Genomic DNA, 17,031 nt, shown 5'->3' on the forward strand with positions numbered 1-17,031 from the left:
TGGGAATGGTATGAATGGATTAATACAAAAACCATGACTGGGAAAAAAATCACTGAAAATGATGCTATATTCTCAGTAGGACAGTAATTTCATGTTTGTAACCCAGAAGAGTCCATGGTCTTAGACTGAATACTCACTGAATGATAGACTCCTTTGAAAAAAAAAAGTCTCTTGATTGTGAATATTATTCATTTTAATTGATGAGTATGAATCTGTACCTTTGATTTCCATTACAGAATTCTCCCGAAAGAGTTCCTGGAAGACGGCCTCTTATTACCGTGGGCATCTCTCCTTTCCTCTTTGCTCTCATGACAAATGGGACTCTAAAGATGCAGGGTTCTGAAGATTCCCATCACACAGCATCCCCAGAACACCAACATCATTGCCCACAACTCGAGGTTCACTTCAGTTTCTCCATCTCTGCTTCCAGCACACACTCTTCCCCTCAGCCAATATTCTCTGCTCCTCTCCCGGCCTTAACTCTCATCCTGTCTCCTCCCGGAATAGTCCTTCACGATTGGGAACTTGTATTATATAAATTGTATAAATAAGTATGCATGTATTAGATTTAACACATATTTCTACCATGTTTAACATATATTTGATAATTTGTCATCTAGGGAAGGGGGGAAATTGGAACACAAAATTTTGCAAGGGTTAATGTTGAAAAATTATCTATGCATATGTTTTGAAAATAAAAAAAAAAAAAGGGGAAGAGAGAGAGGCTCCGGCTAAAGTCAGGAAGACCCATATCGAGGTTCTATCTCTTAAGCAAGGAAGGGAGTTGAGTGACCACAGATAAGTCACTGAAGCCTCCAAGGTTGAGACTTCGGAGTTGGATTGACAACATCTCCGCACCAGAAGCATTCTGGATCTGGGAAGCAGCAGGTAAAGAACAATTAAAATACAGGATAAGGCTTTCACATGGTCACTCGGACAGGCCTGCGGGCTCTGATAAGTCAGGAAGCTTGTTCAATACTCAAAAAGAGTGTCATCCTCTCAGCAGGAGGGGCAGAGATAGGTGGGATCCAGTGAATACTTGGGAGGACCAGCAGCATTGGGGGCGAGCCCTCTGAACTGTGAGCAAAGCCAAATGTCACACTAGAGTCCTGTAGAACCAAGGACCAGGACTAGGAAAGGGGAGTCTGAGACTGTGGCCCACCGTAGAAAGGATGGGGACAGCTTCCCCAAGGCAGCCCCATCTCCAATGGAAGCCGCAGAATGCAGCAGACATGAAGGACTGAACTGTCACACAGGCTACATAATGTGAACAGAGACACAAAGCAAGTCGTTTTTTTTTCTCTGTAAAATAGATATATTGGAATAGGCAAGCTCTTTTTCTTAGTAACTGGTGTTCATTAGTGGCCAGGTCCCCCAAAATCCAGCCATCTGGAAACCAACCCAATGGTGATGAGCCTCTCAATATCTGGCTAAACTGGCTGTTGGACAAGAGAGTTGCCAGGTCTTCACTTGGAACCTTCCCAGTTTATGTGTGGTCCAATAAGGTCCAGGCTTCAAGGTCCAAATCCATCCAACCTTAGAAGAATTAGAGAAGTGTTTCCATGAAGGCTCAGGCAACACCTCATTCTTTATTATTTTTCTCCTCCTACTGAATGTCAGATCTTGTGCTAATAAAGGGTTATGTGAAATCTGGGGTTGGAGAGATTTGAAATGGAGTGCTCCGGACCCAGTAGCTTCCAGGACTGACTCTCCCAAAATCCATCACCAGACTGCATTCTGCCACAGCTTCACTCTAGTCCAACCTTCTTGTTCTGAGCTGGGCTTCAACTTCCTAACTATGTTTGTCTAAAAAAGTTGAATTGAAAGCAGTTTTTTTTTTTTTTTAATTTTAATTTTTGCTGCTTGCCAAACCTACAAACAAAACAAACTAGTTACAGCTCTGCCTATCGTGTCTCAAAAATAAATCCTGCTTTTGACACAAACCAGGCCAGTGAGAGTGGGCAGGTCAATCAGCTTCTCAGACCATTAGGTCCATTAGAACGCAGCTAAGTGGTTCAATGGACCAGGAATTCAAATTCAGCCTCTAACCTTCCCTTGATGTGTGACTAAGCTACTCAGTCTGTGTTTGACCTTAACGTCCAGATCTGTGAAAGGGTATAGTAACAGTCCCACCTTCTAGCATTTGGTGAAGCTCAAATGAGATAACTGTAAATGGTAAAAAATAGCTAAAAAAAAAAAAAAAGAATAAAGATAAAAGTTATTTTTAAAACTGCAAACCTTAAAGTAGGATATAGATGCAAGCTATTTTGGTATTATTGTTGTTATTATTCAGAGGTGAGGGACCTGCATTATCAGAGCTGTTATTATTACTATTTAGAAGTGAGAACTACATTATTATTGTTGTTATTATTCAGAAGTCAGGGAACCATTGTTATTATTCAGAGGTGAGAGACCTGCATTATTAGAGCTGTTATTATTATTACTATTTAGAGGTGAGAACTACATTACTATTATTATTATTCAGAAATCAGGGAACCATTGTTATTATTTCAGAGGTGAGGGGACCTGCACTATTAGAGCTGTGATTATTATTACTATTTAGAGGTGAGAACTACATTATTATTATTATTATTCAGAAATCAGGGAACCATTGTTATTATTCAGAGGTGAGGGATCTGCATTATTAGAGCTGTTATTATTATTACTATTTAGAGGTGAGAACTACATTATTATTGTTGTTATTCAGAAATCAGGGAATCATTGTTATTAATCGGAGGTGAGGGACCTGCATTATTAGAGCTGTTATTATTGTTACTATGTACAGGTGAGAACTACATTATTATTATTATTATTCAGAAGTCAGGGAACCATTGTTGTTATTCAGAGGTGAGGGACCTGCATTATTAGAGCTGTTATTATTGTTACTATTTAGAGGTGAGAACTACATTATTATTATTATTATTCAGAAGTCAGGGAACCATTGTTATTATTCGGAGGTGAGGGACCTGCATTATTAGAGCTGTTATTATTGTTACTATTTAGAGGTGAGAACTACATTATTATTATTATTATTCAGAAGTCAGGGAACCATTGTTGTTATTCAGAGGTGAGGGACCTGCATTATTAGAGCTGTTATTATTGTTACTATTTAGAGGTGAGAACTACACTATTATTGTTATTATTATTCAGAAGTCAGGGAACCATTGTTATTATTCGGAGGTGAGGGACCTGCATTATTAGAGCTGTTATTATTGTTACTATTTAGAGGTGAGAACTACACTATTATTGTTATTATTATTCAGAAGTCAGGGAACCATTGTTATTATTCGGAGGTGAGGGACCTGCATTATTAGAGCTGTTATTATTGTTACTATTTAGAGGTGAGAACTACACTATTATTGTTATTATTATTCAGAAGTCAGGGAACCATTGTTATTATTCGGAGGTGAGGGACCTGCATTATTAGAGCTGTTATTATTGTTACTATTTAGAGGTGAGAACTACACTATTATTGTTATTATTATTCAGAAGTCAGGGAACCATTGTTATTATTCGGAGGTGAGGGACCTGCATTATTAGAGCTGTTATTATTGTTACTATTTAGAGGTGAGAACTACACTATTATTGTTATTATTATTCAGAAGTCAGGGAACCATTGTTATTATTCGGAGGTGAGGGACCTGCATTATTAGAGCTGTTATTATTGTTACTATTTAGAGGTGAGAACTACATTATTATTATTATTATTCAGAAGTCAGGGAACCATTGTTATTATTCGGAGGTGAGGGACCTGCATTATTAGAGCTGTTATTATTGTTACTATTTAGAGGTGAGAACTACATTATTATTATTATTATTCAGAAGTCAGGGAACCATTGTTATTATTCGGAGGTGAGGGGACCTGCATTATTAGAGCTGCTATTATTGTTACTATTTAGAGGTGAGAACTACATTATTGTTATTATTATTCAGAAGTCAGGGAACCATTGTTATTATTCGGAGGTGAGGGACCTGCATTATTAGAGCTGTTATTATTGTTACTATTTAGAGGTGAGAACTACACTATTATTGTTATTATTATTCAGAAGTCAGGGAACCATTGTTATTATTCGGAGGTGAGGGACCTGCATTATTAGAGCTGTTATTATTGTTACTATTTAGAGGTGAGAACTACACTATTATTGTTATTATTATTCAGAAGTCAGGGAACCATTGTTATTATTCGGAGGTGAGGGACCTGCATTATTAGAGCTGTTATTATTGTTACTATTTAGAGGTGAGAACTACACTATTATTGTTATTATTATTCAGAAGTCAGGGAACCATTGTTATTATTCGGAGGTGAGGGACCTGCATTATTAGAGCTGTTATTATTGTTACTATTTAGAGGTGAGAACTACACTATTATTGTTATTATTATTCAGAAGTCAGGGAACCATTGTTATTATTCGGAGGTGAGGGACCTGCATTATTAGAGCTGTTATTATTGTTACTATTTAGAGGTGAGAACTACACTATTATTGTTATTATTATTCAGAAGTCAGGGAACCATTGTTATTATTCAGAGGTGAGGGACCTGCATTATTAGAGCTGTTATTATTGTTACTATTTAGAGGTGAGAACTACACTATTATTGTTATTATTATTCAGAAGTCAGGGAACCATTGTTATTATTCGGAGGTGAGGGACCTGCATTATTAGAGCTGTTATTATTGTTACTATTTAGAGGTGAGAACTACACTATTATTGTTATTATTATTCAGAAGTCAGGGAACCATTGTTATTATTCGGAGGTGAGGGACCTGCATTATTAGAGCTGTTATTATTGTTACTATTTAGAGGTGAGAACTACACTATTATTGTTATTATTATTCAGAAGTCAGGGAACCATTGTTATTATTCGGAGGTGAGGGACCTGCATTATTAGAGCTGTTATTATTGTTACTATTTAGAGGTGAGAACTACACTATTATTGTTATTATTATTCAGAAGTCAGGGAACCATTGTTATTATTCGGAGGTGAGGGACCTGCATTATTAGAGCTGTTATTATTGTTACTATTTAGAGGTGAGAACTACACTATTATTGTTATTATTATTCAGAAGTCAGGGAACCATTGTTATTATTCGGAGGTGAGGGACCTGCATTATTAGAGCTGTTATTATTGTTACTATTTAGAGGTGAGAACTACACTATTATTGTTATTATTATTCAGAATCAGGAACCAATTATTATTCAGAAGGTGAAATTTCATTATTAGAGCTGGTATATTTACATTTAGAGTGAGAACTACATTATTTATATTATTCGAGGGGGAACCATTTTATTATTGAGTGAGGACCTATTATTAGATCTATTATTGTTACTATTTAGGTGAGAACTACATTATTGTTATTATTATTCAGAATAAACTTATTTATTATTTAGGTAGGGACCCATTATTAGGCTAATTATTATACTATTTAGGGGTGAGAACTAACATTTTATTATTATTCAAATCAAGGGAACCATTTTATTATTCAGGTGAGGACCTGATATTAAGCTTTATTATTTTAATTAGGAGTGAAACACATTATTTTATTATTATTCAGAAGTCAGGAACCATTATTATTATTGGGTGAGGACCTGCATTATAGAGTGTTATTATTATTACTTATAAGGTGAAAACATTATTTATTATTATTTAAGTCAGGAACCATTATTATTCGAGGTGAGGGACCTACTTATTAGAGCATTATTATTTTACTATTTAAGTGAGAAACTACATTTATTAATTATTATTAGAATCAAGGAACCATTATTATTATTAGTGAGGACCTCATTATTAGACTTATTATTTTACTATTTAGAAGTGAGAACACATTATTATTATTTTATTCAGAAGTCAGGAACCATTTTATTATTCAAGTGAGGGACCATTATTAACTGTTATTAGTTACTATTTAAGTAGAATACACTATTATTATTCAGAAGTCAGGAACATTTTTATTATTCAAGGTGAGGGACCTCATATTAAGCTTTATTATTTTACTATTTAAGTGGAATAATTAATATTATTTATTATTATTAGAAGTCAAGGGAACCATTATTATTATTCGAGGTGAGGGGACCTACATTATTAAGATATTATTTTACTATTTAAGGAAACTACATTATTATTATTCGGTCAGGAACCATTGTTTTATTAAGGACCTGCATTAAACTTTATTATTTTATATTTAAGGAAAATTATTAATTATATTCAAGTCAGGAACCATTTTATTATTGGGGAGGACCATATAGAGCTTTATTATTAATTAAGAGTGAAACTATTATTGTTATTATTATTCAGAAGTCAGGGAACCATTGTTATTATTCGGAGGTGAGGGACCTGCATTATTAGAGCTGTTATTATTGTTACTATTTAGAAGTGAGAACTACACTATTATTGTTATTATTATTCAGAAGTCAGGGAACCATTGTTATTATTCGGAGGTGAGGGACCTGCATTATTAGAGCTGTTATTATTGTTACTATTTAGAGGTGAGAACTACACTATTATTGTTATTATTATTCAGAAGTCAGGGAACCATTGTTATTATTCGGAGGTGAGGGACCTGCATTATTAGAGCTGTTATTATTGTTACTATTTAGAGGTGAGAACTACATTATTGTTATTATTATTCAGAAGTCAGGGAACATTGTTATTATTATTCAGAGGTGAGGGGACCTGCATTATTAGAGCTGTTATTATTGTTACTATTTAGAGGTGAGAACTACATTATTGTTATTATTATTCAGAAGTCAGGGAACATTGTTATTATTATTCAGAGGTGAGGGGACCTGCATTATTAGAGCTGTTATTATTGTTACTATTTAGAGGTGAGAACTACATTATTGTTATTATTATTCAGAAGTCAGGGAACCATTGTTATTATTCGGAGGTGAGGGACCTGCATATAAGCATTTATTTTACTATTAGATGAAATACATTATTATTATTATTATTTAGTCAAAACATTTTATTATTCGAAAGTGAAAGGACCTATATTAGAGAGCTACATATTATTACTATTTAAGAAACTACATATTGGATATATTATTCAAAGTCGGGGAACCATTATTATTATCGGAGGTGAGGCCGACCGATTATAGAGCCGTTATGTTCACTAGTAAGTGAGAACTACATTATTCATTATTATTCAGAGTTCCCGGAACCATTTTATTATTCGAGGTGAGGACCTACATAGACTTATTAGTTGTTACTATTTAGAGGAGAACTACATTATTACTATTATTTTGAAGTCAAGGGAACCAGTTATTTTCAGTGGGGACCTCATTATAAGCTACTTTGTTACCTATTTAAGGTGGACGCACACTATTATTGTTATTATTATTCAGGAAGTCAGGAACCATTGTTATTATTGAGGGAGGGACCTTTATTAACTTTAATATTTTACTATTTAATGAAACTAACATTATTTTATTATTATTCAAAGTCAGGGAACCATTGTTTTTGGGGAGGGATCATTATTAACTTTATTATTTTACTATTTAAAAAACTACATTATTTATTATTATTCAAAGTCAGGGAACCATTTTATTATTGGGAGGTGAGGGGACCCATTATTAACTTTATTATTTTACTATTTAAAGTGAAATACATTATTATCATTATTATTCAAAGTCAGAACCATTTTATTATTATGAGGGACCTCATTATTAACTTTTATTTTACTATTTAATTGAAACTAATATTATTTTATTATTATTCAAAGGTGGAACCATTTTATTATTGGATGGGGACCTGAATAAACTTTATTATTTTACTATTTAGATGAAACTTTAATTATTTTATTATTATTCGGTCAGGGAACCATTTTTTATTTTATGAGGGACCCATTATTAACTTTATTTTTTACTATTTAATAGAACTAATTATTTTATTATTATTCAAAGTCAGGAACCATTTTATTATTGAGGTAACCTTAATAAACTTTATTATTGTTACTATTTAGAGGTGAGAACTACATTATTGTTATTATTATTCAGAAGTCAGGGAACATTGTTATTATTATTCAGAGGTGAGGGGACCTGCATTATTAGAGCTGTTATTATTGTTACTATTTAGAGGTGAGAACTACATTATTGTTATTATTATTCAGAAGTCAGGGAACATTGTTATTATTATTCAGAGGTGAGGGGACCTGTGCCATTCCAAATTTTGGGGCAAGTAAGAATGAAAACAGTGAAATAGTTAAATTTATTTTATTTTAGTTAAATTACTTTAACTAATCTAAAGTAAAGTTTACTAATTAGTAGAATTTGCAAACAGTAAAGTTTATATAACATGTTAAAAACCGCGAGATGCCGCGGATACATGATCCCTCCTGGTCCTAAAAACCTTGGGGGGAGGGGACCGCTATACGATCCCGATTTTACAGATGAGGAAACTGAGGCCGACCCGGATGAAATTGCCCGGGGCCATGCAGCCAGTAAGGATTGGGGCAAGATTTGAATTCGAGTCTTCTACGCGGTTCGGGTCTCCCTCCGCCTGAATTAGCTCACTCCCCTTCCTTGGGGAATTGAGCTACGCTACAGGCACAAGGACTGGCCTGACCCAGTTGGCGGCCCGTAGAGCGCAGCACCCACCGGAAGTGAAGAGGCCAGGGTGGGGTTTCCTTAGCAACTCAAGGGGCGGGTCAAGCGCCTACCTTGGTTTCCACGGTGGGGCCTTCCTTATAGCCGACCTTCTGCTTGAAGCGGGCCAGAAACGCCGGCTCCGGCGGACGCACATATGATACCTGATTCCGCTTGCTCATGGCTTCTCGGAGGGGAAGCGGTTGGAAATGGAAGAAAGGCAAAGCAGGCCCGGATCTTACCCGTCTCCCGGAAGTAGAAATACGCCTTCTTCCATCCCGGCCTCCGTAGCCGGGGGCGGGACTACTTCGTGACGTTACCTCCCTTACACGTGATAGGGGCCCACCCCCTTTCCACTGACTTCCGCCCCTGGCATGGCAGCTCCAGTCATCGCTTCCAGGGGAGAGCTCGCTCCGCCCCTTTCCGGCCTCCCAGCGCCAAATTCAAACACACCGCCATTTTGCTCGAACTCAGGGTAGCTGCTCTTCTTTTGGGACCAGGGTTGGGGGGCTTAGGTTTTGGGAGCGGGAGCGTCATGGCACCTGGTGTCAAAGGTGAGTGTGGGTATGTGTGGGTGGGGGAAGGGACCCGTGATGTCCGTGCGCGTGTGCATGGGGGAGAGGGCCTTCCCGCTGTCCCTGCCGGGAGTGGGAGGAGAGGCCCGACCCCTCCCCCCCCCTCCCCCGGCCGGAACCGGGAGCCCGCGGGGTCTGGCCGCAGACGTGGGGAGAGAGCGTCCCGTGACGTTGCATAGAATATTACGTCAACTATAATGCATAGCATCGTATTCCATGATGCATAACGCACCGTAACCTGCGGCCTGTAATGCAGAGCAGCCGGGTGGTGCAAAGAATAAAGCGCCAGGCCTGGAGTCGGGAATCCCCAAGTTCAGATCCTACCCAGCCGCGTGACCTTGGGCGAGTCACTTCCGTCCTGATGGCCTCAGTTTCCTCATCTGTCAAATGGGCCCGAGAAGGAAATGGCAAACCAGTGTCTGCCTAGAAAACGCCAGTAGGGGTCACGGACACAACGAAATAACAATAAAATGAAAACCATAGGGTAATAAATGTAGAGATATTGACCTGTGTGTGTATTATATACATAAATTTTTTAAAAAGTAGTATGGTTTTATCAAGTAACGCCTGTTCTGATTCAGTGGAACAAGTGTACATAAGAATTGGTTTAGTTGTTGCAAACACAAAGAAAAATGGGATTTGTATCCATTGATGTGTTTTAAATTTTCACTAAAAATAAGCCCATTTCACTAACAATATGAAAATGATGTTGTTTTCCAAAACCAAAGTTTAGTGAGAAGAGTGACATTGTTTTACTTATTTTTGCAAATTTAACATCTGGCTTAATAGAAAGAACAGAGTCTTAACTTTGCTTTTGCTTTCATTCTATTGCTGTATGTTCTCATTAAAGTATAGGAAAGTGCCGTCTTTAACAACAGTAGCTGGTTTGTAGGAAGTGTAGTAGTTTCTTTCATAAGACTAGAAAAAACTGCAAGTGGATTTCTCCTTCTGTATCTCGGTTAAGAAAACATACATTATTTTTAGTCTTTATTATTTTTTATTATTATTTATAAACATTACAGGTCCAACAGAAAATAATAAAGTCTTAATTCCCACTGTAGAAACCAGTGTGTTTCAACACCTCACCAGTACCTATGTCTTAAGAGTGTAGAGTTGTATATGGTGCTGAGAAGGTAAATAATTTGCTATTGGTCACACTGCTGCTATGTGCTGTAAGCAGGATTTGTACCCACTTCCTCCTGCCACTATCCACTTGGCTAATAGAGATCCATTAATGGGGGTCACAGAGTTTACATCAGACTCACTACTGCAGTTATAGGACAGTTCATTTCTTCTGCACTTTTAAAAACCTATGATTTTATAGGTTTGAATATTAAATACACCAAGAGTTGTCTAAGTGGTTTTTCCCCCTCCTCTACTTTTTCTTTTTTCTTGTGTAAAAAGATTTCGTAGCCATTCTATGCTTCTGTGTTTTGTTACTTGGAAAATGTAGAAAATGCAACTTTGCTATCAAAAACTATTTTTAAAAAATCAATGCTTGAGTCTAGAAATATGCTTTTTTTTTTTTTTTTATTGATTGCTAGACATCTGGTTCTCAGGTAATTGAGGTTTTGTTACATGATACTTTCTGCCTTCAAAAAACTTTTTTCACCAAGAATAACATTTCCTTAATTGAAAAATAAAGATCATTTTTACTTTCAATCTCTGTATATCTATAATTGTTGGAGAGGTAAGAATAAAAAAAAAACCTATCAATACCTAAGTATCCTGTGGTGCCTGTTTAATTCATATTTAATTTTATTTTCCTCTCTTGTTTTCTAGACAGTTTACGTGCTGTAACACCATCACAATCTAACCAAGTAAGGTAAAAAAAAAAAAAAAAAACTTCTTTAATAGCATTTTGAAGATCCTGTGGAAGTGTATTCTTGAGTCTCAAAAAACATCATGGATTGGGGATGCAGTAGGTCCTTAATTAAAGGAATGGGCTTTGAGTCAAAAGACATTAGTATCCTAGGTTTAACACATAATTAACACAAATCAGCCATTTAATTTCCCCAACCCTCCTTTTTTTTCCTTATAAAAGAGGGTAGTGATGCTCCTATTACCTGCCTCATAGAGTTCTTATGAGGGAAGTATTTTGGAAATTAAAGGACTATATAAGTGTAGAATAATAAACTCTTTGTTTCTAATCCATGCTTTTTTCCCTTTAATTAGCTGGAAGCTTGATCAAATCACTTCTAATCTATAATCTAATTGTTGTGAATAGTAGCATGATAGGTCTTCTCTTGAGGTGATGCGCTTTGAAAAATACTTGAAGCTTCTTGAAATAAATACCCTATAACTTACAGCAGAAAGTGAAAAAAAGAGAGATAAAATGAGATTAGAATGGATTAGACAGGATAAGACAGGTGCTAGTTTTGTTTAATAGAGAAATTGCAGGCAGATATTTTTAAGTATCTTTAGTAGACTTTGTCTTTATACGTTTGTTTTCTTCTAGCAATGAGGGTGATGTCATCAAAGTTTTTATAAGAGTCCGTCCCCCTACTGAAGGGCCCATGCTCAATGATGGAGAGCATTCTGGCTTGTGTTTATCAGTGCTTACCTCCAATACCCTCCGCCTGCATTCTAAACCTGAGCCCAAAATCTTCACATTTGATCATGTTGCAGATATGGACACTACTCAGGTAAATATGATTTTTTTAACTTGAAAAGAAGAGCCTTTATATGTACATTAAAACCCAATAATTTTGTTCCATATTTTATGAAATTTTTTGAGGTAGTGGCTTTATTATATTATTTTACATATATTTTTTCTATTTGCTCACTGCTAACCATAGTAATAAGAAATGGATAAGATTTTTAAAAAATTTGTAAGCATGCAGAGAACTAATTTTGATAAACAGTTTGTGATTCTTTTTCATCCAAACTTTTGATGAAACAGAAACTACATTTTTCCACCTGATAGTTGTGCTTACTTGCAAGACCACAAAAGGCTTAAAGGCTGATACGCTACTTGGGGGAAAAGCCAGTCTAGCTTAATGAAAAGACTGAAATTATAAACTATTTTTAAATAAATGCTGTTTTGTTACTTATAATGTACATATGATGAATTAAAACACAAATTAGAATTAAGCAAATTGGAGTGATAATAATTGATACTTTGTGTTTAAAATTTACAAACTTCATATACATTAGTTATTTGAGGTTTACAACAACCCTATGAGGTGGCTACTATTGTAGTTTTCCAGCTTTTATAGACCACAGGAAGACTACACAACTGTTTTGTCGGAGGCAGGGTTTGACCCCTGCCTTAACACCAGCATTCTATCTACTACTTCATTATTGATATTAATAAGAATGCTAAAATTCACAATTGACTTACATTAGATAAACAAGTATTCTCATGTGAGAATTATATTACTATAGCATGAAAATTTCTGAGCCCAGTTGTTGAGGGCAACCTTAATATTTTAAGCCTTGATCTAGGATTGTTTTAAACAATTTTCTAGCCCATAGGTAGATCTGTAGGAATCTGAAAAGTAAGAAGTTTGTGACTTAGAATCACACAAATTCCAAATTTGAAAGGAATCAGAATTTACATTTTGTAGTAATTTATAAAATAATAAGTCCCTAAATAATTTACTTGTCTCTAAATGATAAAAGACAATATTTGATTATTGTGAGTATTAAGGGGTACTCTGAACTTGTCTTTTTGAGTTGACATATTTTCCAGAACATGCAGGAGCCCCAGGATGTGTCAACGACAATTTCAAGCTGACATAATTTGTTGTACCCCAAACTGGACTCCCCGTGTGTCCTGGGAAGGCAAAATGGGTGCCGTCTAGTCTTTGGCAAGCTGAGAAAATGCTTGTGTAGCTGGGACCCTTTGCAGATAAGCTGATCTGAGGGGGGAAAATGTGGCTTTTGCCATCACCTTGCCTCCTTAGTGTGAAGAGTGATGTCTTTTTTTCCCCCAACGTGTTTTTCCCCCAGTGTTCTCCTTCTGATGTCATGACTCTTCCTGGCATCCCCTCCTTCCTTTGCTATTTTAAAAATGTAAATTTGTATGGGGAGTGTGAACTCTTTGTTCCAGTTTTAATTTCCACATGCATGTTCATCCCTATTGTAATAAACCTAATTTTTATGTTTCAATCCTATGGGTTGAATTTTAGGTGATTATGTAGTTTAATATAAATTGCTACAGGTATCTGAAACCAATGTGCCAGATTTGAACTCAGGTTCACCTGACTCCACGCGATTCTCTTATCTGTTGCACCATCTGGCTGGCCCTTTAATTATAAATTTTTAATATGCATTTTGGTATTTAAATCATAGGAGTCGATATTTTCGAGTGTGGCTAAAAGCATTGTTGAATCCTGTATGAATGGCTACAATGGTACCATCTTTGCATAGTAAGTTTAATTATGTTTATATAAGATGTAAAGAAAAAGTTACTAAAAATATTAATAAAATTCACTGGTTTGTTAGTATTTTGAAAATCATGGATTCATCTAGTTTTGAAGTCAGAAATGATGAGTGGTTTATGGAATTAGTGTAACAAAGTGTGTAACTTTGTAGGTAAATGTATGTTAGTTTGTTCAAGAAGTTTATATAAAATGTATATGTAGTCTTAGCAGTTTTTCTTCTTAGCACTTTTTCTGCAGCATCTGACAAACTCTTTTCAACCAGAGGGAATTATAATGAAGAATGTCATGAATAGTATATAATATTTTAAGATCTTTTGGATTTATGTTTTTATTATGGTTTTTAGATGGCTGAAATGTGAAAAAGTCAAAACATGATAAATAACACCTCTCATGTTTTATACATTGTACAAGGAAAATTCACTTTTGCTATTCACTCCTATAAAAAGTTAAGTAATTTATTCAAAAGAATTAAATTTCCTTTCCTGGGCAATGAGGCAGATAATACTTTCTAATATTGCTTTCCCAGCAGAATAATGGTTTTTAAGGAATATTTTTGGTAGTAAAATTTTTAAAAATTAATTTTGAATAAAAACATAGTAGCTTGAAACATTTTATTTTTGATACCATTATCTTTGTAGATCAAAGCCATTAATTGCAATGCTTAACTTGCACAATATTTAATGGCTTTTAAAAAGGGCTTTCATTGATACCTAGGGCAAATAATTTTAGAAAAACAAATGTTTCAGCTACAGGAAGCTCAAAAACAATAATTTTTGCAACCACTATATGACCAGAGATTTTTCATCATTGATATGGAAAAGTTTGAAAATTATACTGTCATGTGCTCTTGTTAGAATTTTCTTTCTTTTTTTTTTTTTTTAAAAAAGAAGCAATTGGGGTTAAGTGATTTGCTCAACATGGCACAGCTTGTAAGTGTTGAGGTCACATTTGAATTCAGGTCCTCCTGACTCCAGAACCATGCTGTACCATGTGACTGCCCCCCTTATTAGAATTTCTAAATGAATTGAGTTTTCACTCGAGTCAAGTTCATGGATATAGATTTTTTTCCCCCTCCATTCTTGGTTTTCCTATTAGCTTTAATAAGAGTTGACCAGAAAGAAAATACTTATTTAACTCTAAGCTCCAAAATTTTTTTCATGAATGGATTTAAGGAGTAATTAGCTTTGGGAAAAAAATTGTGTAAAATAGGTATCATTTAAAGGAAGTGTGCCTCCTTTCTAAGTAATCTTAAGTATTATTATAATTTTTTTTTTTTTTTTTTTTGATTTTGTCTTTTCTAGTGGACAAACTGGCTCAGGAAAAACATTTACTATGATGGGTAAGTAAATAAACATTTTTTTAAATGTTCTATTGAATCAGAGAGTGGTTTCTCCATCTCGGAGTTTTGTTTTGTTTTGTTTTGTTTTAATGGCATCAAGGGATCTTTTCTTAGATACTGTTTATTAACCTCATAATATGAGAAAATGACCAAATTTGTCTCTTAAAGTTTCTAGATTATGCATTCTTTTGAGGGATGATGAACTACATAAGTTTTATGTTCTACTCATGGTATAAAGTAATATTTAAATTCCATCTTAAATTTATCTCTTAAAAGTGGCATATTTAATAAAAAGTTAAAATTTACATTGTAGTTATGTTTAACCTCCCCTTTCCTGAATATTTTCTTTGCCTTTTTGTCCACTGGTATATTGATCAATGTCTAGGGTAACTATTAGCGCTCATCTTGGATTGTTACTGTTAATTTGGAGGCTGACATCTTTTTATTTTTTTTATTTTTTTTTTAATTATAAAATATTGGGTTGTTTTTTTTTTTTTTTTAATAACTTTTTATTGACAGAACCCATGCCTGGGTAATTTTTTACAACATTATCCCTTGCACTCACTTTTGCTCCGATTTTTCCCCTCCCTCCACCCTCTCCCCTAGATGGCAAGCAGTCCTATACATGTTAGATTACAGTAGATCTTGGATACAATATATGTGTGCAGAACCGAACAGTTTTCTTGTTGCTCAGGGAGAATTGGATTTAGAAAGTATAAATAACCTGGGAAGAAGAACAAAAATGGAAGCAATTTACATTCATTTCCTAGTGTTCTTTCTTTGGGTGTAGCTGCTTCTGTCCATCATTGATCAATTGAAACTAAGTTAGATCTTGTCTTTGTTGAAGAAATCCACTTCCATCAGAATACATCCTCATACAGTATCGTTGTTGAGGTATATAATGATTTCCTGGTTCTGCTCATTTCGCTCAGCATCAGTTCATTTAAGTCGGCTGACATCTTTTTAAAGTAGAGTTAAAATCATTTTCTTTTTAAAAACTTAGCTTGTTTATCTACAATCTTTAACAGGCAATAAAAAACCCACTTTGTCCTTTTCTGCTCTCTTTCATAGCATTTTGAGATCTTGAGGGATAGTTTCTTTTGCTGGTTTTTTGTTTTGTCTTGTTTTGTTTTTTTCCATTACTTGGAAGAGCTAAGTATTTTCTGGAATGAAGTACATTTGTTTTGAGATTTGGAAGTTGGCAAACTGTCAAATGCAATGCCTATGAGTCTTTTTCTGTGTTAGAATAACAAACACCAATTTGTAATAGTTAATCCTCCTCATGATGTGGAGGTATTTGGGATTTTGAAAACTTTGACAAAATAATAGCAAATTTTGCTGAGTTCTGCCTTTCTGGAGAAGTTTTATGGTCAGTAAGTATGTTTTCAGCCTGAAGAAGGCAAGACCACCAAAGTACCTCCCCAAATGTTTTCGAGGATGTATCCACTTGTTGTGACTGAAAAAATTCAACTTGTCAGTGGCAGGTCATAATCATAATCTGTTGTTGTTGGAGATTAGAATTGATAGATCTTTAAAGCTATTAAAGGAGTGATTTCAGTTGGTATCTGTGGTCTTTTTCAGTGTTGGCTTTGCGGATAGTGTTGCTTTGGGTTATAATTTAGATTTTCTGCAAACTTTTAAAGTTCATTTTATACTAAAGTATACATAAGAAAATTGTAGGTACAAATTTATTTTCAGTTATGTAATCATTGTTTTGTCAGTCTTGTGAAATAGCTGGCCTAGTGCTATAAAAACAAATACTTGGTGATTTTATGAACCTTTTCAATTTTTTTTTCTTTAGGACCATCTGAATCTGATAATTTCACTCATAACCTCAGAGGAGTAATTCCCAGAAGTTTTGAATATCTCTTTTTTTTAATTGATCGTGAAAAGGAGAAGGTAATTTTTATTTTAAGAGGTATAAGATATATGGTTTTGAGCATATTGGAATGGAAAAATCATGCTCTTTATAAGGACATGATGGAAACATGAGGGAATTAAATTGATAATAATTGTATATTGCTTTCATTTGATTATAGTACAAATAAATCCTAATTCCAAGTCAGTTCAAAAGGAGAAAATAATTTAGTCTCATGCTTTTCAAAAGAAATAACACTCTCAAAATATTTTTCTTTGTTCTGTGCCCAAT

General features: G+C 34.8%; 2 protein-coding genes across 2 annotated transcripts in view; one reads left to right on the forward strand and one right to left on the reverse strand.

Annotated features, from left to right (window-relative positions):
* KIAA1143 (KIAA1143 ortholog) overlaps positions 1-8,870 on the reverse strand; it is a 46,436-nt gene extending 37,566 nt beyond the window's left edge. The window contains exon 1 of the mRNA XM_023505149.2: positions 8,655-8,870. Within this exon, the coding sequence (XP_023360917.1) occupies positions 8,655-8,762 (108 nt within the window). The 5' untranslated portion in view covers positions 8,763-8,870. The remainder of the gene's footprint in view (positions 1-8,654) is intronic.
* A 111-nt stretch (positions 8,871-8,981) lies between these two features.
* The window catches only part of KIF15 (kinesin family member 15), a 45,741-nt gene continuing 37,691 nt past the window's right edge, over positions 8,982-17,031 (forward strand). The window contains exons 1-6 of the mRNA XM_023505151.2: positions 8,982-9,134; positions 10,938-10,980; positions 11,614-11,800; positions 13,452-13,528; positions 14,845-14,882; positions 16,684-16,781. Of these exons, the coding sequence (XP_023360919.2) occupies positions 9,116-9,134; positions 10,938-10,980; positions 11,614-11,800; positions 13,452-13,528; positions 14,845-14,882; positions 16,684-16,781 (462 nt within the window). The 5' untranslated portion in view covers positions 8,982-9,115. The remainder of the gene's footprint in view (positions 9,135-10,937; positions 10,981-11,613; positions 11,801-13,451; positions 13,529-14,844; positions 14,883-16,683; positions 16,782-17,031) is intronic.

Source organism: Sarcophilus harrisii, chromosome 5 (genome assembly GCF_902635505.1).
Source record: "Sarcophilus harrisii chromosome 5, mSarHar1.11, whole genome shotgun sequence".
In the NCBI taxonomy this organism is placed as follows: Eukaryota; Metazoa; Chordata; class Mammalia; order Dasyuromorphia; family Dasyuridae; genus Sarcophilus; species Sarcophilus harrisii.